Below are 24,524 nucleotides of genomic sequence, written 5' to 3'. Positions count from 1 at the left end.
GCCGGTTCCACTGCGCGTGACACGGACCCCTCACGGCAGCCAGCGAAGGTGGCCTGTTGTCCTCGTGTGCGTTGGCAAACTGAGGCGAGGGCACGCTTACAAGTAAAAGCCCTGTGGGTAAATTGGGAATTTTGCGAGCAGAAACAGCTTGATTTTGAGGCAGAACAATCCCAGAAGTTCGTCGTCATTTCACCCACTGTCATCCCCGCCTCCCAGCAAGCTATTTAGGCCCAGGCTCCTGGGGAGCGGCCCCTGGGGGCCCACAGCTCGCAGTCGGGCCCGCGCAGTTTCCCACGCGGTTACCCCCGTGGCTCCGCAGTCAGAGTGACCGCTTCCCCGGGCGCCTGCACGCCTCCACGTTGACGCGCCCTGGGAGACTGCGACGCACGACGCCTGGGCTTCGTTTCCTTGTGTCAGGGGCCAAGTCCACGTTTTCAGCGTCCGTGTGGGGCTGCCCGCCCTGTGTCGCCCTGAGCCTGTGTCGCCAGACCACGCTTTCTCCACTGGTGCTGATTTCTTTTTCTCCTTGGGCCTTTGCTGACTCCTAAGGCGCTGCCGACGCTGGACGGTCTTGCCCCCCAGGACCCACCGGCCTCTTCCTTCTCGGCCCTGCTGCAGGGGGCCTATGAGCGTGAGGGGGCCCTCCTGGATGAGGGTGTCCAGGCGCAGCTGCTGGCTGCCCTCCCGCGCCTCCCCATGCACCAGGTCCCCCTGGCCGCGAAACACGTGCTGCTGTATCTCCGGAGCACCGTGGGGAACTTCCGCCAGGTCAGCTGCCCCTCCTCCACTCGGGCCTTCTCCAAGTCAGGGACAGCGAATGTGGGTGTTGTTGACCTGCCCCGCATGTGGGGTGGGTGGGACCTGGCATGCAGCCCAAGGGCAAGGGTGGGGGCACCTACGTTCTTCAGGCCCCTCCCTGGAGCCGGGAGGTGGGTGAGCTCCGGTTCCCCGTCTCTGGTAAACCCAGCGGATTCCTGTGCAGCTGCGGATGGGGCTGGGGTGGCTGCGAGTGATGACGGGCCCTCTCACCGCAGGCAGGAGCCCCCCACTTCCCCTGCCCCACCTGCTGCTGTCATGAGTTTCTTAGTAGCTCTTATCGCTAGCTTTCTTCACCAGGAGTGACTTCAGATTTTTGAGGCAGGTTTTCCCCCTCGCTTCAGTCAGGACGTATCTGTCTCACCAAGACGTAGGTGGATGCGTCTCTTACCTGGAAATGCCTCTGAGTTTGTGGCATTTTGAGGGGCACGGCCCACGCGGCGTGTTCCCACGTTTCTGGTGACATCACCCCTCTGGCTGCCAGCCGCTGCCTGGCCTGAGGGTTGTGCCACGCTCCTTCCACAGCTGGGCAGAAGTGCGGGGCCGGCCATGCTGCAGCTCCTCCTGGGCCTCCTGAGACGCCTGGTCGTGCACTGTGAGGAGCTGGATGCCCGGAACCAGCAGGAATGCCAGGCCGCCCAGGCCGAATCTCACCTCTTTTTGGACCTGGAGTCCGTGGCCTCGCTGGAGTTGGCCGGTGACAAGGTGCTTCCTCCCCTGCAGGTCTCCTGTGCGCGCCTCCCTCCCCTGATGCAACCACATTCTTGAGGGAAATGCAGAAAATGATAGGAGAAGTAGAGTCCGTCGTGTGGCTCACCCCACAGCAGAGCAGGCTCCGCAGGCCTCGCCTGTGGTTGCTCTGCTCACTGACCTCCCTGCCCGCGCTTACCCGATACCGTTCGTCGTGGGTGTTAGCCGCTGGACAGCTGCAGTCTGTGTTGCTGGTGGCTGCAGGTGGGCGAGGGCCCCCTCCCCAGGCCCTGTCGGCCCTTACAGCCTCAGCACGGCTCCCTTTTGATCTCCAGCTGGACCTTGAGTGGGGGTGGGCTGGGCTGTGTATTGCTGCAGGACCTCTGAGCCCATCAGCTGGGGCACAGGGCTCCAGACGTGCCATCCAGCCATGCCGTGTGGAGCGGGCCAGGTGCGGCGGAAGGCGCCAGGCTCCTCTGCCTGCCCGTCAGGAAAGAGGACCGGCTCCCCGGGGCCTGGAGGCCTCGTGCTTGAGGCGTCGAGCTCAGTGAGGCGTAGTGCGACCGAAGCAGACTGCTGCTGAATCCAGCACAGGATGCCCAGCTGCTTTCTGGTCCATGGTTGTAACTTGGTCTCGGGGTCAGACTTTGGTTCCCAGGGCGTCCCGGCGCCCAGCTTTCTACCGAAAGTGGAGGCGGGATTATTTCTCGTCCTGCATTGTGGACTCTCTGCAATGAGCCCCCACCCCCTCCCCAGACCTGGACCTCTTCTCCACCTGTTGCCTTGCTCACCTGCCAGGTGATACTGCTGGGGAGAAAGCAGGGGGTGATTGATCTGAGGCGCATGTTGGGGTTTCTACCCAGTGGCTTCTGTTCAGCAGGCTGAGTCAGCAGGCCCTGCTGAGGTGTCTGAGGGGAGGGGGTTGGGGCTCCAACCAAATCGGGGCCTGTCCTCACAGTCACTCAGGGAGGACCTGCTCTCTGGTCAGAGGAGAGCTCCGACTGGGCTGGGGTTGGGTGCTGCAAGCAGTCCAGCTCGAAAATGAGGATGGAGTGACTGGGGGAATCTGCTCTCCACCCCTGTCTCACCGGGAGTGTTGGCGTGGCTGCTCTGTCCTCCCTGCCCTGGGTGGGGTGGCGTGTGAGGCCGGCCTGTCCCTGTGTTGCAGACGCTGGAGGAGGTGCTGGCGGTCATCCTCCGACACCCCACGCTGGAGGGCTGGTTCCTGGCCCTGGAGCAGCAGGCCCTCCCAGCGCACACGCTCAGCCCCGTCCTTGTGAAGCTCCTGGCCGCCCACTTCAGTGCTGGTGTCCTGCAGCTGCTGATGGCCAGCGCCCCAATCCTCCGTCGCCTCGGCCAGCTGGGCCTGCTGGCCAAGTACTCGGAGGCCATCACCCGGAGTGTGTTGAAAGAGCTTCGGAGCAGGAGGGCAGGCCCAGCCACTTGGCCCTCAAAGACCCTCCCACAGCTGGAGGCCCTGCAGGGCCTTCATTTGTATCTAGAGGGCGCTCAGCTCCGCGAGGTCACCCTGACCCTGCTGAAACTGCCCGAGGCCCAGCTGGTGTCCCAGCAAGCCGCGAAGTCTCCCGAGAAGAAGAGGCGCCTGAATGCTTTCGGGGAGACCCTGGTCCAGCTGTTGACCAGCAGCCCCCGGGACCAGCTGCAGAGCGGCGCGCTTCTCTGGGCCTCTGAGTATGTGAGAGGCCTGGGTGCTTTGCTCCCGGCGCTGGCGGTGGACGAGCTGGACACTGTGTTCCTCCACACTCTGCAGAGAGAGCCCGTGTTGGCCCCCGTGGTCGGGGTCAGCTTGCTCGACTACTGCGTGGCCCGGCGCACACCCGCCACCCTGGGCGTCGCCGCGCTGCTCCTCCAGCACAGCTGCACCCACCTGCTGCGGTTCGAGCTGTGGTGTGGGCAGGCGGGCTCCGGGCGCTGCCTGCAGGAGGACCTGGACGGCTTCCTGCCACTGGTGCACGTGTACCTCCAAGGCAGGACGCGGGAACCCCGCACACGTCCCGCAGCAGGTACGGCCGGGGCCGGCCGGGGGGCGTGGGGAATTTGAAGTTGGAGGGGGATCTGCAGGTCTCCTCTGAGTGCTGGAACTCCCCGCTCTCTCCCGCTCTGGGCTATGGTTCCATTTCTAGTCCCGCCTCCACCCCCTCAGTTCTCAAGCCGGAGAAAGATGCGAAACCTCACTCTCTCTCAGTCCTTCAAACTTACGCCTGGAGGTGTCCCTCCGTCTACTCTGAGTTAAGCCCCGGAAAGCTGGGGGGAGGTGTCAGCTGGAGCTGGGGTTCTTTGGGGCCAGGGGGTGTCAGTGCCATGCCTGGGTCTTGTCACATTGACTAGAGTCTCCTAAGTAATTGCTTGTCCCATTTGCCCGGCTTCGGGGCTGTGGGTGAGTTGACTCCAAGTCAGGGCTGGCTGGGCCCAGGCCGGGTGGATGCAGAGTGACTGGGTCGTGCTGGTGAGTGTTTCGCATCTGGCTCCTGGGGTACCGGCTTCCCCGTTTCTGTGGGCGGCCTGTGTCACGTGACCCAGGTCGGTTCCTGAAGCAGCCGTCTGTGCTGTGTGCTGGGCCACTCTGGCTCCTGGCTCATGAGCACCTCTCCTCTCTGTGCCTGTCCCCAGTGCCCTCCGCTGTCATCCCGGTCTTGAGGAAGGCCCTGTGGAGGCGGCTGCAGACTGCACTTGTCAGTGCCAGCGGGCCCCCGGGGTCTGGGCTATACCAGGAGATCCTGGCCCAGCTGGTCCCGTTTGCAAGAGCCAAGGACATCGGTGTCCTCAAAGACCACCTGCCCGGCTTGCTTCGGACGCCCGACGGTGTCAGGAGGTACGAAGGCTGAGGTCGCTTGGAGGCCATTCCCCTCTCAGCTTTGCTTTTCCCTGGAGCACTTGCGAGCAGGTGGGACATCGCTGGAGGGCTGCCGTGCTGGTGCTGAGAAGCGGTTCCTGCTGGGACCCAAGCCATCTTGGCCAGGGCGAGTGCAGGAGGCTGATTCTGACTCCCTCAGACCAGGGAGTGACTGAAGTTGTCTGCCATTCCTGTCACCACGGGAATGGGGCTCCTGCTCTGACCAGGGTCTCGCAGTACAAAGGACAGCCCCCCCGCAGGGAGTAGACGGGTGGCTGAAGGGCCAGATTACCCCGGCAGCTTCCTGCCCAGCAGCCGCAGCCGCAGCGGCAGCAGCCCCAGTGGCCGCGGAGACGCTCTCGTCTCCCATGGGAGCAGGGCCTATCGTCTCAGTGCTGGGTCGTGGAGGGAGTCAGACTTGGGCCACTGTCCCGAGCCTCTGTCACATTGGGCTCGACAAAGCCAGCAGGTGGAGTGTCCCCTCCTAACTCTGTGACTTGCCTTCTGCTGCAGCTGGGTCGTGGCTGACTCTGTCTCTGCTGTCCTGGAGGGGTCGGCAGAAGAGCTGCGTGCCTGGAAAAAGGTTCTGCTGGAGTCCTGTGTGAGGTGGCTGGTGGCTGCTTTCAGTGAAGGCCCGCAGGAGGCCGACAGCGCCCGAGGGCATGAGAAGCAAATGCTGCTGAGATTTAACGAACTCTTGGTAGGTCTCTTTCCTTAGAGATAGTGACCAAGGTTTTAAGGGAAAGAGATGGAAGAACCAGGGTTTCCAGAAACATCCTAAGCGGGGACTGTGAAGCGGCCAGGTGGTGAAGGGGCCGCGTCTAGGAAGCTGAGCGCTAGGTGGGGGCAGTTCCTGAAAGGAGGCATCTTTTATCATCTTTTATTTTCTTGTAATGTCTTTGGCGTTAACAGCAGGTAGCATTGCCTTCAGAATGTTGGGGAGACTTTCACTGGGTATAGAATCCTAGGTTTTGCATTGTCTTTAAGCATGTTAAAAAGTTGTTACTATACTACCTGTGGCATGTGTTGGGGTCGGCAGTTCAACTCCGTTCTCACGCTATCTCCCAAGGCAGCTTCAGGCTGCACGGGTCCTCAGACACTCCCGCCTGGCCTCTGGCCTCCTGCGGCCCCTCCTCAAATCTCAGCGCCAGTGACCAGCCTTGATCAGTCAGCCACTGAGTCTGGACTTCCAGCCCTCTCTTGCTGCCAGTTCCCTGGCAACCAGCCCTCACCCGCCCCCCAGAGACTCCGTCCCAAGCCCCCTCGTTAGCATAATGAGCATAGCCCAGTGCGTGTATAACTCTCCGTACTTGGGAAATTCCCAGACGGGGGGGGGGGGGCTGTGAGCTAGGAACTGCGGATAATGACGACCTGTGCTCATGGAGTGCACTTTGTGCATCCGAATGACCAAGGGAGACATCTCTGTCCGAATGACCAAGGGAGACATCTCCTATAAAGCCCGGCATGGTAGCTCCCTGTCATCGTTTTCTGCCTGCATTTAGGATTTCTCCCTTGCAGTGTTCGAAGCAGCTGGAGTGTGATAGACCTTGGGGTTGGTTTCTTCAAGTTTCTTGTTTGAGATTCACTGAGCGTGGCTCTGTGACTTGAGAGTTTTGATAAATCTAGAAACAGCTGTTTTTATCCATTACTTCCTTCAGTCAAGCGCCCCTTTAAAAACATTGCTACTGACGTGCAGTCATTCTGAAGACAGGCCTGTGTTGTTCCTCTGCTTGTGGCGCAAAACTGCTTTAGGAGTATTTGTGTTGATCTTCCGAGCCCAAATAAAAAGGGACCCTCAGGAGAATAACGTGGGGAAAGACAGGTGTTCATCGATTGAGACCGAGCAGGGCGCTTGCTCACTTGTTCCAGGAGATTTCACAGCCTGCAATTTTAGGTTGTACTTGTCCATAGATTTAGGGGGGGGGGGGGCGCGTCCCTGAGAGCTAGAGAGAACTGAGCTGCGCGGCGCACCTCACCCCTGGGGGAGCCTTCCTGCAGGCCAGCACCTGGGCCTGCCCTCTCACAGGGCCTGAGCCCTCGGCTGTGTGTAGCCTCAGTGGCGCTGCTGGTCCAGGACGTCAGGAAACATCCCTGCTCGGTGGTTGGTCACGTGTGTACTGACCAGAGCAGCAGAACACTTGATAAATGTCAAAGTAAGAAATGTTTATACGCTCTTGTGGGTCGTCTACCTCACTGCTTTCTTTCCATGTTTACTGGGTGGCTCATTTTCATATCTGTTTCCAATTAACGGGGATGTTCACGTCTGTTTCTTGTTGCTCTGATCATAGAATTCTCTTCAGGAAGTTGATCCTGAGGACTGGCAGAAGTTTGTGAAGACTGGGCTCAAGTAAGTCGGCTTTCTCAGGGTGTGCGTGCCGCTAGGGGTGTGGCTCCTGTGTGCTGTGTGGCAGGGGCGTGGCAGGAGCAGGGTGCCCGCTGGGGAGGCTCGTGGGCCTCCTTTGACTCAGGCGTGTGTTGCGGGCGGCGGTGCGCGAAGCAGCCTTTGAAAAGTAAAATGTGCTTTAAAACCCAGACCTGGGCGCCGCCATGAGTGGCTGGCAGCTGTGTCCGTGCAGTGGCTGGTCTGAGCCCCCCGCCCGCCGCGAGCATCCCTCTCCTGAGGCTGACCTTGCCTGTGTCCATGGCCGTGTTCGTTCCGTCCAGTATGTTTAACGTTTTACAAGCGCGTTTTGAGTTGTGTTGACACGTGCAGCTCTAGTCTCTCGTTTCACCTCTCGCTGACCGTGCACCAGTTAGCTGCTGAGGACTCCCTCCCTCCGTCCCTCGCTCCCTCACTCCTTTCCTTCCTCCCTCCCTCCCTCCGTCCGCCTCCTTCCCGCACTCCCCATTCTGCGGTACCTGTCGCAGGTCACTTAGTGTGCCCCATGCCAGCTTTTCCCTTTGAGAGGACACTGGCCAGCTGTCCAGGTGGGCACAGCCTCAGTCTGCTGATTTTCCGCTTGCTGTCCGGTGTTTGAGCTAACCAATGGTTCTTTCCCCTCACCGGCCCGTGATAAGGTCAGACCAGGTGCCAGGGAGTCTCAGGTCCCTGGCTATTCACGAGCTTTAGTGCAGAGCCAAACGCCTGGCCCGAGAGGAGAGGGGGCATGAAGGTGGGCATGACCGATGGCAGAGTGGGCACTGCTGGGAAGTGATGCCGCTGCTTTAGTTGTGTGTCTCTGCAATGCCCGCCGTATGGGGCGGTCTTGGTGTTGTGTGGGTACAGACTCTCCATCCTCCAGCAGGTCGGGAACGGAAGCCGTAAAGGGCTTCTGTGCCCGTGGTGGGAACTTTTGAGTAAGGAGGGCCCCTGGCCAGGGGCACGGGCTGTGGTGCCCCGGGCCCAGACTGTTGCTGCCTCCTGGCGTTTCGTCTGTACTTTGTGACTTGTTTGCAGCTCCTTTTAATAGAGTGCTGAGAAAAGGGCTGTTGCTGTTTCTGAGGCTCTCCCGCATCTGACTCTCGCCTCCAGATTTCGCTATCAGGACCACGCGTTCCTGCAGGCCCTCCACGCCGCCCTTCAGCTGCTCTACCTCCCGGAAAACTCTGTGGGCGCCAGGCTGGTCCCGCTGCCTGTGTTCCACATGATGCTCACCCAGCATTCTCTGTTCTTGCCAACGCTGCTGACGTCCGAACAAGAGGAAGATGCAGACAGTCGCGTGAAAGGTGACCTCTGGCCCACTCTGCTCAGCTGCAGAGTCTGTTTCCTGGTCTCCCCGGCTAGTGGCGCACTTAGTGCCGTGTGTTTTCAGACCAAGCAGCACTGCCAGTGAGGTGTAGGGTGTTTCCGGAAACGCCCCCACGTCGGGTCAGACACCCACACAGGCCTCTCCACAGAGCCTGTAGTTGCTGGTGTTTAAGGTCTCACTGCTACTTCGTGGGCAGGTGTCAGCGCCGTCCGCAGGGGCGGCTGGCCTGGGAGAGGCTGTTCAGCTGCGTCAGTTGTTGATGGGAAAGTTGAACTTTTTGTATGGCAAAGAACTTTGAACATTTGAGACCTTGCGAAGCCCAGGCTCCATGAGCGTTCACAGTCGGAGGTCACCAGGTTGTGTGTGGTAACTGCTAAACTGAGTGGAGCGGGGCCTGGCGCTGGGCTGGGCTGTGGGAAACCAAAGGGCCCAGCCTCCTCAGGCGGGAGGGGAGCCTTAGGGGTCTTGGCAGCAGTCACAGTCGCCCGGCAAGTGTTAGGTTCTCAGACTGGCCGCAGCATCCCCTGGGGAAGGAGGGAGGGAGGGAGGGAGCCTGAGAGTCGGCTTTGCAGGGGCACGGGTGGAGGCCACTGTGAAGGACTTACTGGAATACAGGGAGCTGGGGAGGGCGCAGACAGCACCTGGCCCCGGCATCCTTCAGAGGGGGTTTCCCGGGCTGGGTGTGCCCAGGGCCGCCCCGCCCCTCCCGGGCGTCCATGCCTGTGCTGCTGAGTGAGCCGTGCTGTCTTCTTCCAGAGGCGCTGGTGGACCTCATGTCGGCGGTGGTGAGGATGTGCCCCGCAGTCTGTGAGAGCAGCCACTTCGCCGTGCTCCTGGGGGCCTACGGCGCCTCCCTCAGCGTCCTGGGTGAGGGGCTGAGGACCCGCAGTGCGACTGGCGCCGGCGTGTGCGGCCCGGCACCGGGGCCGTTGGGGTGTGTGAGGGCTGGAGTGTGTGACTAGGCGCTGCGTGGGGACCAGGAGGAGGGTGTGAGGGGTTCCGCTTTTAAACTGACCTTGGCTGACTTCTAGACCAGAAGATTTTGCTTCTCCTCCGGGCATATGAACAGAACCACCTCAGCCTCATCAACTTCAGGTGAGTGGCAGGGCTGTTTGGGGTGTCAGTTCTCCGGGGGCTGCGCAGCTGAGCCACCCTCCCACGGTGCCTGTGTGTCATGGACCTGCTCCCACACTCCCTACCCACGAGGGTGTCAACTGATTCGTCTGGGAACCTTTCTTTCTGTGCTTTGCTTTAGACAGAGGGACTCGTCGTGGGGGCTCTGGGGGAGGGCGAGGAGACCGGCTGCCAGTGCTGTTCTGTGCTCGGTGTGGCTCACTGCTCTTGTCTCTTTGCATTCCTGTCTGTCTCTCTTGGGCATCAGGGGCTGCTCCCAGCCTCCTGCCCGCACACTCTGTCCCGAGGGCTGTTACCCTACCATACAGCCCTGCCGGACCAGTGCTGTTTGTGGAAGCATCTCGGCTTCCCTTGCTGCCCTGGCTTCTCTCCTTGCCAGACCAGCCCATAACAGGTGCATGATGAGGACGGGCTCCATGTGGAAAGATGAGGGCGCTCGGCGGGCCAAGCAAAATAGCTAAGGAGAACTCTGCAGGGAGGGGAAAATATATCCCTCTGTAGGCTACTTTTGAACTTGAAAGTTCATCTAGAAAACATTCTCTCCTACTCACCCCCCAAAAAACACCGTCAAAGAAAAACATCCTCACAAGCACCCGGGTCTTGACTGCTCTGTCCTCCTCCTGTGAGCTCACCTCACCTCATTCTCCGTGTCGGTGCCTTCTGGGATGGAGCAGGGCAGGAGGCAGGTGGTCAGTGGTTTTCTCACAGCGGGGAAGGCTGCCTCTTCCGCAGTGCTGACAGGAGACACTTGAGCTGTAGCGGGAGCAGATAAGGTCCCTTGCGGCAGGCGCCCTGGCCTGCGGCTGCTCTGTGGGGCCGCCGGGTGGCCGTCGCCAGTGGCTCTCACCGGCGGCCGTGTGACCCGTTTGCCCCCCCGTCCGGCTAGAGTGCTGCTGTGGGGCCCGGCGGCTGTGGAGCATCACAAGACGTGCAGGAGCCTGGGCAAGTCGCTGTGGCAGGAGCCGAGCCCCGGGGACATCCTCCGCTTGCTGGATCAGGACCGGATGATGAAGACCATCCTCCACTTCCCGCAGAACCGCAGGCTGCTGGCCCCTGAGGTGCGGGCCTGGGGCACAGCCGTCGGGGAGCCTCCCCGAGGCCTGGGAGCCATCTCCCCATCCCTTGCACCCTTGACGTTGGTCCCTGTAAAGTACAAGTCTGTGTCCCCACTCTTGTACGACCCCAGCCACAGGGGACGCTACAGAGACTGGGCCCCCTGCCCATCACCCAGCTTCAGCAGTGACCGGCACTGCCACGCGTGTCTCGTTTATAACTTCTCCCCCAAAGGTGGTTATTATAAGATGCAGCCCCCCAAGATTATACAGATCAAATATGCAAGTTCTGTTTTCTACAGGAGCATCTTTTCTAAGCTCTCGAGTATCCCAAAGTATCTGAACCCTGGCAGCAGCGTGTTTCCATGTGAGCCCGCATTTGCGGACAGTCTGAGCTGCGCGGCTCATTGTTTTCATCTGTTTTAGGGTGCGCAGGAGCCGCTATTTACAGATGAGAGAATAGCGGATCTCGACCGCCTCTATGACCCCTGCTTTCTCCTTCACCTCTTCAGTGAATTGACCAGGCCAGGTAACTTCGTTCTCACTGGGTGTCGTTCCTGCTCTGCCCAAGTCAGGCGCGGCCCTCACAGTCGCTCTCCCCGTTCTCCCCCTGCCCCCGACGCTTAGCCGCAGACTCAGGCACACCCAGGGTGGCCAGGAAGCAGCTCGGTCCCTTCTTACCGTGCATGAAAATAGACTTTCCGCAGTCTAGAAATACAAGTCAGCTAGTGAGTTAAATCATTTGTTGCTCGGATTTGTGGTCCTTACATTACTGATTGCACCAAAGTCATTCAGTATAGAATGACTTTAAAGTAGAAAAAAAAATTGTTTTTAAGATTTATTTATTTATACATATGGAGCTGGAGTATGGGCCAGACCTGCAGGGGCAGTGAGAGGCTTCACCAGAGACAGGGTGGGGAGCAGAACAGGCAGATCGAGGAAGCACACTGCTGAGGTGAGCAGGGGGGAGGCAGGAGAGGTCTGCGCACCCTGTGGGTCACTCCCTGGCCCGGTCAAGCTCTCATGCTGAAGCTGCAGCTAGCTTCATAGTGCTGTGATTTCCCCCTTACGCCACCAGGGAGGGCCCTAACGTAGAAAATTTGTTAAAACTTAGCCGCGGGCGGAAGGAAGGAAGGAACCGACTAATGAACTAGGCTTGTTTTCTTTTGCTGCAGGCTACTTGTCTGCAACAAAAAAATAAAACAATGTTTTAAACCAATTTTGTTATCTGACCAGAGGGCAGGTTTGTCCATCAGAAGATCATTCTTGGCAGTAAAATGATCTGCTGAATGGAAAAGAAATCTGACCAGCATGGTGGTTTTTGTGGCTGTGCTTACTGCAGTTAAGTCATGAACTTAGTGTGTTTTCAGACTTCCGGTTCCTCTTGCTTTTGCCCTGGTGAGCAAGTGCGCACCATCAGAGTTCTAAGTAGAATTGGCTGCAGTGTGTGTGACATGTAAAGTGCCTCGACTTGACAAAGCCATCAGCTGAATGACAGCACAGTGGACGGCGCTTCCTGGCCTGGTCAGCGCCCTGACGCCCGGCCGTTTGTAGGCCGCCTGGTCCCCTGAGCCATCTCTGCTCGTCCACGCTATGTTTGTGAGGCTCCCCGTGCTGTGTGTGTCTCCTTCTGTGGTGCCTCTGAGTCTGCTGCCCAGTGCTAGGGGTGGCCCAGTATGGGCTCGGTTTGTGTGTGACTGGCATCCTCAGAGAAACCGCAGTCTCGGTGCTCGTTCAGCCCTCTGCTGAAAGTGGAACCCGTTCTCTTAACCTTACCGCTTCCCCTCTTGATTCCTTGGCTCAGAAACAGGGCCAGCCAAGGCTGTCACCCAAGACAGTGACAAATGCTATTTTCCCCAGCGAATTCTTGTCCTCAGCAGAATGGGAGTGAAATCTTCACATGTGCATGACTAGGGAGCCCGTGTGTGATCTTCAAGTGTCGTCACTAGGCTGAGAGGGCTGAGAAGAGCCTGGCCTGCCAGGCCACCTCGGGGGAACTTGGTACACCGAGGCTGGGGGAGAGTTCTTGACAAGCCCCCCACCCCAGCACATTTGGGCTCCTCCAAAGACTCTAAAACTTAGGACGCTTTTTATTACAATTCTTGATTACTGTCTGGTGAGGAATTTGGGTCTAAGGATCTATTAATTGGAAGCCACATTACCGTTTATGAGGTCTTTGGAAGGAAGAGAATGGCATTTATCACTGTATTTTCCACACCCAGGGGCTGCTCCTTTCCATACGTGCTCTAAAGTCAGACTGCCATAGACTGAGAGCTGAAGCTGAGTGCCCGCCCCTACGTGGGAAATGCATTTGCCTCAGAGAATGTCAGCGATTACTAAAAACCTCCCAGCCAGCTGGGCACAGCCATTCTGAGTAATATAAATGTTTAAACTGTTCTTTATCCCAAGTGTGTACCGTTTATATGTATTTGTTATATAGGCATGTAGGTGGATGTTAAAACATTTCTCACCTTCTAAAACAGTATCATTTTACTCCATGATTTGATGGTTTTTAAAGCTTTTCAGTTTTTTTTTTTCCCCTCCTACCAAAGAGTCATTTGTCAGAAGGAAGAAAATTTAGTCTGTGGTGTAAAACGATACTGTTTTGGGAAAGATGGGTCTTTTGATAGGCCAAATCTTCTGCTTATTCTTTTCCTCCCTTTTTGCAAATTTTATTCTTTTCCTCCCTTTTGCAAATTTACATTTGAAGTGACTGCTGGTCTGATTCCATCTTGTTGTCTTTGTCGGCTTTTAGCGGCAGCTCATGGGTGCTCACAGGTGCACGCCAGGTGTCTGTGGTGGCTTGGGGCTGATGATGCCTCTTCAGGTCCCTGCAGTTTACACTCGGTGCCATAGTGCCGCTCATGACTAGTGGAAGCACCTTAAAACGTCTCTTTCTAGCCTTCTGGTCTCTATCCTGTTCCAATACAGCTCCTTCTGCGTGCCGTAAAGCCTGCCATCCGTGATTATTTTTCGTTTCAGTTGTCAATGGCCTTTTAAAGAGACTCAGATGTGTTATATTTATTACGCAGCTGCCACTTCTGGTTCTTTTTATTCCTTTGTGTGAATCCAGACTTCTGCCTTAGGTCGTTTTCTTTCTGCCTGCAAGACTTAAAGAATTCCTACAGTTCATTCTAGGATGACAGGCACTTCCTCTGAGTATTTTGAAGATGTTTGCATTTTCTAACAAGATATTACTGTCAGTCTTATCTTTGTTCCTTTGTACGTTACATGGCTCTCTCAAGATTATTTTTTACCACTGGCCTCACGCCTGTGATGGTGAGCTTTAGTGGGCTTGTCCTTATATTTCTCGTGCTATTGAGCTTCTTCGACTGTTAGAAACTGTCAAATTGGTAACCGTTTTTGCCACGATTGCCTCAGATGTTACCAGGGACTCCAGCTACACTTCTTTTGGACCTTATGAACTTGTTCCACAGTTTCAGGTCTCTGTTGACATGTTCAAGGTTCTTCCTGTGTGTGTGTGTCAGTTTGGGTAGTTCCTATTGCTGTCTTCAAACTCACTGGTCTTTCTGCAGCATCTAATCTGCTGACCGGCCAGTGCACCTTTCACCTAATTTACGTCTTCGTCTCTGAAGGCTTGGTTTGGGCTTGTAGAGCTTGCCTGTCTGCACTTGACCTGGTCTTGCTTTCACACTCTCAGGCGGGGCAGAGGCCCACCCTGCCTGGTGGGAAGAGCGCTATTTGCAGGCAGGCAGGAGCCGGGGGTTGTCTCTCCCAGGCCTGCAGCGTGGTTTTTCCCAGCCCCTACAGGCTCAACTCAGCTGACGCCCGGCGCCTCTCAGTGGCACGCTTTCCTCCCTGCTGTGTGCACCCAGACGCCTTGTCCCCCCCGGCACTGTCTCCTAGCTCAGGTCCCCTGTCTCTCTCCAGTGCGCATCCCCCCCCCCCCATCCGCGTGCAGCAGGCGCTGTGGTGTGGCGGGCGATCGGAGGTCTGCCCTGTAAGTGTTTGCCGTTGCTCGGGGACCGCTGTCCTCAACTGCCTCACGTCCAGGTCTCAAAGGACCTGGTACCATTTCTTTGGTCAGGTTTTAGTTGCCACAGCTAGGTAGATAGTGCTGGTTCTATTCTGTCCTGATGGGAACTGGAAATGCCTGTCAACGTGGCACAAGAATTGAGAAGGCAGAGGAAGGGCCCTGTGTGTGGCCTTGTCTCTGACACTCCACTTAGATACAAAGCTGTGGACACTCCCAGGGTTCTGCTGCTTCTAAAGGAGAAGGAGAGGAGCTTGCCGGCGTCCCGGCCTGACTGTGGCCTGTCACCCCAAGTAACAGGACTCCAGGCTTGGCCACAGGTCCTCTGCTCGATGATTTAAATGATTTCTACACTTTGGACTAATGACCCCTGGGACACCATTATGTGGCTCTGAGGCTGTTTGGATTAAGGAATTTTTCTTTCACTTATTTTCTTAGTTTTTTAAATCGGTAACATCCTTTTTGAACTAACTCTGGAAGGAGTTTGACTGTTGAAGTGGTATGCCTTCCGTTGACAGTATTTTCCAAGACTGCCGAGTGGGCTCGTGTTTGGCTCCTGATGGGCCTGGCCCACCACCCCTCACTGAGAAGAGTGTCACCCTTGGGTGATTGCCATGACCAGGCTCTGCCTAGTCATCACGCACAGGGTCCCGTGTCGAGCCTGAGGTTTCCTTGGCTGTCTCCTGTACAGAAGCAGGGGTTTTTAGGAATGAGCACGTTGAGCGTCCTGAATTTACCTGAGAGAGTCAAGCCAAGGAACTGGCCCCTCGCGTACCCAATGGCCCCTCAGTCACTTGCTCTCCTAGAGCGGCCGTGAGGCCCTCGGTGGCGCATGGCTGTCAGCCAGCAGGCCCTTCGGACTGTAGTTGGTGTTCAAGCGTGGGAAGCCCACTCTCATCTGAGGGTCCTGCTGTTAGAAGAGAGAACTAGGGATGTAAATCAGTCCTTCACAAAACAGATGGGCTGAGCCAGAGAACGCCCTGGACTTTCCTTGCTGGCACGTTAGCTGAGCACAGGGGCAGCGGGCTGAAACGGGCAGGACGCTGGTTTCCTCTGCTGAGCCTCCACGTGCTGGGTCCTCGGGGTTCTCCTGAACAGCACCCCAAGCTCTGGCTCGTTGGGCATCTGAGGAGTGATGAGAGAATCCTGGTTGGGATTTACAAGCATCTTAGCAGGAAGGTGGTGGTTATTGCCACCGACGGGGAGAGAGACTCCTAGTCTCAGCAGGAATAATGATGGCTGGACAGAGACTTGGTGTCTTGCATCTGCCATGTGGAGCTGAACTGGTAAAGTTCCAAAGGACATTTAATTTGCCGTGTCATACAGGCATCATGGGATCACGTGTTTAGTGCTGTGTTTTATTTCCTGCAGAATTTGTGGTGGATTGTCGAAAGTTTTTGGACTCAAATGCTCTGGGCCTCACATTTGCGGCCCTCAGCAGCTACGACCCCCAGATGCGAGCCACGGCCTACTACGTGCTGGCCGCCTACTACTCGCACTTGGAGGGGGCGCGTTTCCGAGAGCAGGCCCAGGTGAGTGGGCCGGGGTGCGCCCGCCCGGAGGGCTTGGGAAGCTGGTCCGCCTGGCCTGGGCTGGGCTGGAGGTCGTCTGCGCTTCCCTGCGGGGCGGAGCAGAAGGTCTCCCCCACCAGCTCCCTTCCCAGGCTGCGGGGGGCCGGGGCAGTGGCTCTCTTCAGTCTGAACGCAGGCTAAGCTGCTGGTACCAACATACACTGAGGCCCAGAAGCCTGTGGCCTACCGCAGTAGGGATCGGGGCACGGGAAGGTGCCCGGCAGATGCATGAGCGCCCCGTTGGTTCCTGGGGTGTGAGGAACTACCCGGCCCGGAGAGCACAGTTCAGGGTGCAGCAGACAGGCCAGGCCACGGTTTTCCTGAGCTCATCTTGTTTTCTTGTTTCTGTTTTTTTAGCTACTTTACCTGTTGGATGTAGTCAGGAACGGGATCCGGACTCCAAACATGAGACTCACCTTTACCTTAAGTCTCTTCATCGCCAAAGTGGCCCTGCAGATTTTGAAACCAGGTACCATGGGCAGAATGTGGTGGCGGTGAGAGAGCACGCGCACCCCGTTAGGGTGAATCGAGGTGGGGTCGTCACTGTGAGCGCCCCGCAGGGGCACCCAGTGCTGTGACAGAGGGTGGCGAGGCTTGGGGCAGCACCTGGTCCACCCTGGGGGACAGTGAGTACATGGTGGCCGCGAGGGAGAGCCTTGAGGGCCAGAAGAGACGACGGGAAGAGGGCGCGGCAGCGCGCGGCTGTGCACAGCGGCGGCGGGAGCTCGGCCTCGCGCCCGCGTGGGGGCTGCTGTGCCGGGGAGCTGCGGGCTCGGCCGGTGCCGGGCCCAGCAGAGACGTCTGCGTCCAGGCGGCTCGAGGGCCCTGAGCTGGCGTGCGGGTCCCTCCGGGGCACCGGATGGTTGCTCCCAGCAGGTGCTGTGCTGAGGTGGTGTGAGGCGAAGCTAGTCTCTTTCTGGCTTTGTCTTTTTGCTGTCAGTAAACAAGTCACAGGATGCTGGGCCGCAGGGGTCTCAGTGTCACACGGTTGTTTTCAGGTGGGGACGCGGATCCCCCAGCGGTGGCCTGCAAGGTTAGCGCTGTCCCCTCGTCCCTCTGTGCTGTGGGCAGGCCGCAGTTAGAAGTAGGTCTGATGTCTGTCTGCTCCTCAGTCGTTTTTATTACATGGTTTTCACCGTAGACATACAGGGAGGAAAGAAGACCCCAAAGGTCTTAGCGCTGGTAGACGCCAAAGGAAGTGCTGAAAGCCCAGAACAGCCCCCAGAGGCTGTGTCTGCACCTGCAGCTCCGACACCCAGCGCAGCTCAGGCTGCAGTGGTGACCCCGGGCGGGGAGCGGCAGGGGAGGCGCCGGTGCCCTCTGCTGTGGCTGTGTCCTTGGGTGGGAGGCAGCGGCGAGCCCGCTCGCCCTGTGCAGTCAGCCGGCAGAATAGGCCCCGCCCGGCCCGCCCAGCAGCCAGTTGGCGCTCGTGCAGGAGGTGCCATCGGGGCCCCTGGAGAGCCTGGGCACAGGGTGGAGCCGCGGTGACTCTACATCCCGCGTCTCAGAACCAAAACCTGGACAAGGGCTCCGGGCCCCGCGGCGCAGGGACTTGGGTCCGACGGACTCCGGGTGGCGCGGCGCCTGCTGTAGCATCTGCCTCTTTCCAGAGGAGCACATGTACCTGAAGGTCAGCAAGTTCCTGCTGTCGCACGAGTACTTGAATATGAGCAAAATCCCAGGCTTCTACCAGTTCTTCTACAGCTCCGACTTCGAGGTGAGGCGCCCGGCCTCCACGGTCCTGCCGACGCGCGCCGGGTGTGGCCAGCCCCTCGCAGCGGGCGTGGGGCAGGCCGGTCGGAACGGCACGGGGACACAGGCCCCGCTGGTCTCTAGGAAGCCGCTTGGCCCCGAAAGCACGGTCTGTTTATCCCACTTTCATTTATTTTCTTGGCTGTACACGTGCTTTTGGGAAGCTCCCCGAGTTAACAGAACGCGGCGTGCGCGCGAGTTGCCCTTTGTTCCCGACCCCGGACCCAGGGCAGACGTGGAGCGAGGGCTTCTTCATCACCGGCCGGAACCGGCGGGGCCGCTGTGCCGCCGCCTGGCCGCCGCTCGGAAGATGGCCGCCGGGAACGCGGTCGGGAACGCGGTCACGCGAAGGGCCGCACCTGCCTGACGGCGGCTTCTCGTGTGCTCGGGTTTCAGCAAAAAGCAGAGCAGGAGTGGGTGCTCGAAGTCCTGCGGCAGGGCATTCGCGACAAGCACTGCTACGAGCTGTACTCCCGGCGCGGCGTCTTCCACGTCCTCCTGTCCTTCTTCAGCAGCCCCTTGTGCGATGACGTGGCGCAGGTAGGCGCCGGGGCCGTCCCAGCTGAAAGGTCTGCCGCCCAGGCCTGCGGTTGCCCTGTGAGCCCTGCGTCCTCGCCGTCCCTTCCGCAGGGAACCTCCTCCCCGCGGACAGTCTCGGCGAGGCCACCGTGGACTCAGCGTGCTGTGACGGGAGGGCTCTTGCCCACTTCAGTCCAGGAGGGGAGTTTCGCTCCCTGAACAGTATCTTTTTCTTTGGGGTTTCCAGAATTGGATCCTGGAAATTCTCCAGAATGCTGCCCAGGATACCAAGTCTGCATACGCGCTCCTACGAGACTACAGCCTCTTAACGTGGGTCTTACACATCCTGGAGAGCAGGTGAACGCCTTGTGCCCGAGAGGCAGGTGCCGGGCTGGGCGGGGGCGGGGCGGAGACGGCCGGCGTCAGCGCGGAAACCCAGCGGGTGTCCGTGGAAGGAGAGGGGACCAGGCGACCTCCCGTGTCTGGCTTTAGGTTCCTGGAGACCCCGCTGCTGTCTAACATCATCTCCTTGCTGCACACGCTGTGGGTGACCAACCTGGGAGACAAGGCGCTGGAGAGCCAGCCTCCCCACGGGCCCGCGCCCCAGGAGCCCCCGAAGCTGCTGGCCCTGCACCTGGTGGACGAGTTCCTTTACGTGCTCGTTGCGCTCACGAGGCACCTGAGGTAAGGCCTCCCCGGCGGTGACCCGGTGAGCCAGTGGGCGACGCCCTCTGCGGCCACCTCCTCCTGGCCGACTCCGTGGCTGGCCAGGGCCCGGGCCGCGCTCTGTGACGCCAGAGAGCCCGTTTCCGGTTTCTTGGCCCTGCCAAGGCCCGAGACCTCGCCGTGCTCTGATCACCTGGAGACGTCACTCTAGGCCGTTTCTGGCAGGACAACCATTGACTTGATATTTTGATTCGAAGTCACACTTTGTAGAAAGAACAGGACTTCTGAGCCCTTAACCTAAGAATGTTAAGGCGTTCCAGACTACCTCTGTGCCTCGTTAGCCTGCAGAAGCTCCTTGTCTGAATGTTCTGGCTCTTTCAGAATACCCTCTCTCCCTGTGTGATGCTCTTGGTTTCTTCGGGAGAGCTAACCTCTCCTCGGGCTGCACTGTTCCGGGAGATGACAGTGCAGCCAGATGTCTGATGTGGGGGCAGGTAGACTGGGTGGAGCCAGGAGGCTGATGTTTCGGCACAAGGATTATGATCTCAGTGAGCCCAGGGCACTTGCTTTGATGTTCTGCATTCGGTTGTCCGGACAGCATTGCCACACTCCTGTCAGGTCTCTATCGGGCTCTTTTTTAAAGATTTATTTATTTATGCATACAGAACTGGGGTACAGGCCAGAGACTCAGGGGTGGTGAAAGACTTCATCAGAGACAGAGTGGGGAGCAGAACAGACAGATCAGTGAAGTACACCGCTGAGGGGAGCAGCGGGGAGACAGGAGGAGTCTGCTGCGCCATGTGGGTCAGCTCCCTGGCCGGGGATCGAACTCGTGCTGAAGAGGTTGCGGCCAGCTTCGCAGTACTGCGTTTCAACCCGTGGCGCCACCAGGGCCTTGCCAGGTGCCCTTTGAAGCAGTGACTGTCGCTGCGTGGAGTAATGGTGTTGAATTTTCAACTTGAGTTGCAGGTGGTGTCTCCTCCCAGGGGCTGTGGTGGAGACACCGACCAGGATTTCCTGAGCCTTTTCCCTCTAGACTGAGGCTCCCGGGGTGGAGAGGCGCCTGCAGGCCTTGCCACTGGGAGGCCGCCCTGACCCGCAGGCTCTGTCTGACCAGTCTTGGGGTAGCTGTGGTTCCAGTTCTGAGCTGGGGGCCAGCCCAGCCCCATTCTGCCCGCCGTCCTGCAGCGGCTGGCTTTTACCTGGCCTGCGTGCTGGACTCCACACTCCATGTCGGGACAAGTCTGGGGTTGGCCAGCTGCCAGGGCCTGGGCTGCAGGACAAGCAGCAGCCTGTGCTCAGTCTGTGGCCTTGACACCCGACAGGCCCGCCTTGGCCCCCGCCCAGCTGACCAGCTTCTTTGGGGCCCTTGACGCGGCGCTGAGGTACCGGGCCACCGTCCTGCGGGCCTTCAAGGACATGAACCGCTTCACAGTGAACGAGACAGTGCTGTCCACCAAGGACGTGCTCGTCCTGTTGCACAAATGGAGCCTCCTCGCGAGAGACGTCAGGCTCCAGGAAGACCTTCGCGCAGCCGTCGAGAAGCACCCAGTCAAGGAGCTTCTGAGTGAGTGTGGGGGACCCCCGCCATGTGCTCGCCCCAGAGCCCCCCCTCCAGCCTCCACAGTGCCCCGGGCTTGGAGAGGGCTGGGCCGGGGACCCCTCTTCGAGGCTGCCTGCCACCCTCGGGGTGCTCACTTGTGAAGGGGAGAGGGTCGCTTTGGTGTGGTGAGGATTAAGAACCAGCTAGTATTACTACTTTACTTAATGAAAAGTTTGCTCTTTTATTCAGCAACTAAAGTTTTTCACTCTGCAGGGCTGCATCTCCTGTTGCCTGGTGACCTTTTTTCTCCACCACCGTCCCTTAGACGCTTTGACCCTTTCTCCTCCCTCCTTCCCCTCACCGCAAGAGCCTCGCTTAGCTTATCAGTGTCTGCCCGTTTTTGTGCGCGTTCGTTCGCGCTGCCAAGCCGCCGGCTCTGTGCGCCCCTGCTGTTGACTTGCCCGACTGCACGTCACGCTCAGCCCCCTTAGGCAGTGTCTCTCCCGTCCCGGTGGCCGGGTAGTGTTCCCGCTGGTCATGAGTTCTGACAGTCGGGGCTCGCAGGGCTCCCCGTGCTCCCTGGGGCGGAGCGGCGTCCGAGCCGCCCCTCCGCCCCCGTGTGAGGGGAGGGATGGCGGTCCCACTGCCTTCTTTCTGTGTGTAACAGAAATGTTCAAGGAGAAGAGCAAGCCTGCCGCTCCGGCCCGCGCCAGAGGCCCGCGGGGCCGAAGGAGGCGGCCTGAGGAGGCAGAAGCGGCGGCCGAGCCTGAGCTGCAGGCCTCCAGCCTGGAGACGTGCAGGGGCCTCCTGCGGTCCATACTGACTCACTGGGCGCCGGTGTGCCCCAGCCCTGACCTGGCTCCGCGGCGCACCGGCGAGCCCGAGGGAGGCGCCCGGGGCCCCGCGCACGCCGCCGCCTCTCTGGCGGTCAGCTGGGCGCTGCGGTCCGTGGCCGGGTGCCCGCTCCGCACGTCGGAGGCCGCAGGACTCCTCGGCTGGCTTAGGAGCCACGTGCTGCCGCGGCCGGCCCTGGCGGCCGCCCTGCTCGGGGACCAGGACGCGAGGAGCAGCTTGTTCCGGCTGCACAGCCAGCTCTGTGCGGCCGAGGGGCTGGCGGGGCCCCAGCTGACAGCGGCCTGCCTGTGCAGCACCGTCATGCTGCAGACGCTGGCGGCCCAGGGCCCGGCGGGGAGCCCCTTCCGGCAGGCGGTCGAGGCGCTGTGCCGCCGCTCTCTGGAGGAGGAAGAGGAGGAGGCCACGCGAGGTAACGCTGCCGCTCTGCTGGAGAGCTTGGGGGCCGGGGCAGGACCCTCTGCTGTTGTGCCAGCCTCTCGCTCGCTCCCCTCCCCACGGTCTGGAGACCCAGAGAGCTCGTGTCCGGCCGGCGTGTGCAGCCCTGGAAGCTCGGCTTTGGCTTTACTGACGCTCCAGAGTGGGGAGTGTCGCCCAGCGCGGGCACACACGCTGGCAGGGCGGAGGGGGCGGTTCTGGGCTTCCTGCCTGTCCACAGTGCCCAGGTGAAGAAGGATGTTCACCTGGGGCCAGCTGTGTGCGGAGGTGTGTGTGCTCGCCTCCGGACACGCGCAGGCACAGACACATTCAGCTCTGCCCGGCACCCAGCAGGTGTTGCAGGGCTGTGGCGCGAGCAGAGGGTAGCGTCTAGCCACTAGTGAGCTGTCAGGGGGCTCACAGGGAGCGTGATGCACAGGCTGCCTGCGGGGCCGAGGCCGGCTGGTAGCAGTTAACTTTGAAAATGAACAAAAAGGATGAGCCCAGAGGCTAAGCAAAGGCAGAGGGGATCTGCCTCGGGGGTGCCGCAGGCCGCAGTTGGTTGGGTGCTTGGGGCGCCCCGGTTGGGCACTGCCGGGCTCTGGCGGGTCGGCTCCTGTCCGACGGCCTTGTTCTCTGCCTCTTCCAAGCCGCCGCGGCCTTCCTGGTGTCCCTGTACGTTAAGGACGCCTGGCTGGGGGCCCAGCATCCGGGCACACTCCTGAGCCACGTCCGGATGACCTGTGACGCTGCAGAAGCCGAGCTGCGAGGTGGCAGAGAGGAGGCCATCGTCCTGCTGTGCAGGGACCTCGCGGCCTCGACCTCAGAAGCCTGAGGCCCGCCCACCGCCCTCGCCGCCAGGTTCCGGGAGGCTGAGTCGCGGCTTCTGGGAGGCGCGTGGCGAGAGGGCTGCGCGAGACCCGGTTCCCTGAGCAGAAGAGCTGGCCGTTGAAGCGACCGAGGTGCGACGAGCTCAAGGGAGTGCCTACAGGGTAGGCCGTGTGGGGGCGGCCGCACCCCTCAGCCTCAGGTGGGCGGGAGCCACCTCCTGTCGTCAGAGGTGCAGAGGTGCCGCTCTCGGGTTCCCGGTGCGAAGCGAGATGCAAGAACGTGAAGAGAAGTTGCGACGAAGCTTGGAGATTAGGCTTCCATCCATGCGCGCTCATTGTTTACTGAATGGAAGTTGTGTTACTGAAATCCCAAAGACGGGATCCAGTTTGACTTCTTTTTTCTTGTATTTTTTTAAAGCTGTGTTTTAAAGAGGGGTATTTGAGTTGTACAACTTCTTGTTAATAAATTTCTATTTTTGTTAGACTTTTGTACGCTGCTGAGTTGATGTTAAGTCTACTTTTGTTCCACAGAGACCTGCACTTTAGAGGCCAGGATTTGACTTTCAAGATATGAAGTTTCACAGGTTTCACAGAAAAAATCCCAGCCTGGTATTTAAGCATGTGGGTCCCCGCATGTCGGACCACGCCAGATGTCAGAGTCCAGCTCTGGCAGGTGGCTGGGCAAGGGTCCTGTTCCCGAAGGATGAGCCGGCGTCCACGAAATGAGCAATGAGGCAGACACTGACCAGCTGGTGCACGTATCTCCTGCCGAAAACTTGAGTAGTTCTTTATTGAAAGTTTCCAAGCCGTGAGATTACATCAGTCTGGGCATTGAAGCAAATCTTTTAGCAATTTCCATGGCTACATCAAAACTTTTGTGATTACATGTTACAAAGAAGTTCTCTTGATCACAGAAAGAAAACCACCAAAAACAATCAGCATCCCCATTTTTTCAGCATGACCAATCATTCTGGTCAGCGTCTCAAAGAAAGTAGCAAATCCTTAAGTCCTCCTATGAACAATCCTTTCCCAGGTTCCCAACTGTCCCAGGAGGAAGTACATCCTAATCATATTGTATCCATATTTATAAAGACAGTCTACACTCTTGATTTATGCTAAGGTACTTTTCTGAGAAAGTCACTGTCAATTGTTAAACATTTTTGTAACCGGTTCCCAATGTCCAATTAGGCCCCTCACAAAGGAGGGCCAAGAATTGCTTGATGGTCGAGTACAATTGCTATTAGCCAAGAACAAGTCCAAGGCATCTCAGTGAGCATCGCTATGGAGACGCCCGTACTGTGTCTTCTTGGGAACCAGAACTCCCCTTTGCATGTCTTCTTGGGAACCAAGCAGCCTCCATCTTCTGGGGAGTCTCCCCCACTGCCCGGACCTTGTCATGGTCAGCCTGGGTAGCACGGCCTCTGTCACCCACACCCTCCCACACACTGGGTCCCGGGCCTGCCCGTCAGCACCGGTGGTGGTTCCCGTCTGTGCGGGGTAGCGCATGTAGCCCCCCGAAGACCTTTCCAGACCCGCAGCGTTCCCTAGGCTCTTTCTCGACTCGCTTCTATTTTGTTTTCTTAATGACTCGAGATTTAAACTAGACGAGGGTAACACTCACCTGTATCTTGTCCCCTTGCTCCAAAGAGGGGCACCCCGCCTCCCCTCCCCTGCCCACCACCCCGCCATTAGAGAACAAGAGGCTGCAAAACAGCTATGACCCCTGGTGCGTGGGGATTGGGGCCAGGACACCCCCACCCCCACCCCCACCTCACTAGTCCCTGCAGAAGGTGGCCTGGGTTGGCCAGACCTGCGCACGTCCTGTGCACGTCCCTGGCCTTTGTCACCTCAGTGCTGCGCACACCGTGTGGTGCGACCGCTGGCCGGGTGGCCGTCGCCTACGGAACTTTGGGAAGTGAGGACGGGAAGTCAGGCTCGGCTCGGGTAAGCGGCACAGGACTGGCCACGTGCGCTGTCCTGTCCTGGGTGTCCCACCGGACGCGGAGGGGCGCCGACCATAGACTGAAATTGCAGCCCTGCGAGACTCTTCGGAAAGGCTGCGAGTCCCTCTCGCCCCTCTCTGCACCTCTGGGTGCTTCCGTCCCCCTCTTGCATCGCCCCTTCTAGCCACCGTCCCCGTCCAGT

General features: G+C 59.0%; 1 protein-coding gene across 3 annotated transcripts in view; it reads left to right on the top strand.

Annotated features, from left to right (window-relative positions):
• URB1 (URB1 ribosome biogenesis 1 homolog (S. cerevisiae)) overlaps positions 1-22,837 on the top strand; it is a 66,000-nt gene extending 43,163 nt beyond the window's left edge. For all 3 annotated transcript variants that reach the window (XM_012732280.1, XM_012732276.1, XM_012732270.1), the window contains exons 20-39: positions 550-768; positions 1,342-1,521; positions 2,675-3,530; positions 4,138-4,339; positions 4,874-5,060; positions 6,649-6,707; positions 7,833-8,026; positions 8,806-8,916; positions 9,081-9,144; positions 10,070-10,241; positions 10,662-10,764; positions 15,601-15,761; positions 16,158-16,269; positions 17,411-17,517; positions 17,949-18,092; positions 18,319-18,428; positions 18,564-18,755; positions 20,063-20,304; positions 20,948-21,544; positions 22,200-22,837. In XM_012732280.1, coding sequence (XP_012587734.1) covers positions 550-768; positions 1,342-1,521; positions 2,675-3,530; positions 4,138-4,339; positions 4,874-5,060; positions 6,649-6,707; positions 7,833-8,026; positions 8,806-8,916; positions 9,081-9,144; positions 10,070-10,241; positions 10,662-10,764; positions 15,601-15,761; positions 16,158-16,269; positions 17,411-17,517; positions 17,949-18,092; positions 18,319-18,428; positions 18,564-18,755; positions 20,063-20,304; positions 20,948-21,544; positions 22,200-22,384 — 4,197 coding nt within the window. In that variant the 3' untranslated portion in view covers positions 22,385-22,837. The remainder of the gene's footprint in view (positions 1-549; positions 769-1,341; positions 1,522-2,674; positions 3,531-4,137; positions 4,340-4,873; positions 5,061-6,648; positions 6,708-7,832; positions 8,027-8,805; positions 8,917-9,080; positions 9,145-10,069; positions 10,242-10,661; positions 10,765-15,600; positions 15,762-16,157; positions 16,270-17,410; positions 17,518-17,948; positions 18,093-18,318; positions 18,429-18,563; positions 18,756-20,062; positions 20,305-20,947; positions 21,545-22,199) is intronic.
• Positions 22,838-24,524: the final 1,687 nt, after the last annotated feature.

This window comes from Condylura cristata, unplaced genomic scaffold (assembly GCF_000260355.1).
Source record: "Condylura cristata isolate star-nosed mole 26May11 unplaced genomic scaffold, ConCri1.0 scaffold00003, whole genome shotgun sequence".
Taxonomy (NCBI): domain Eukaryota; kingdom Metazoa; phylum Chordata; class Mammalia; order Eulipotyphla; family Talpidae; genus Condylura; species Condylura cristata.
Note: the sequence above shows the minus strand (reverse complement) of the source record. Positions and strands in the feature narration are given on the sequence as shown.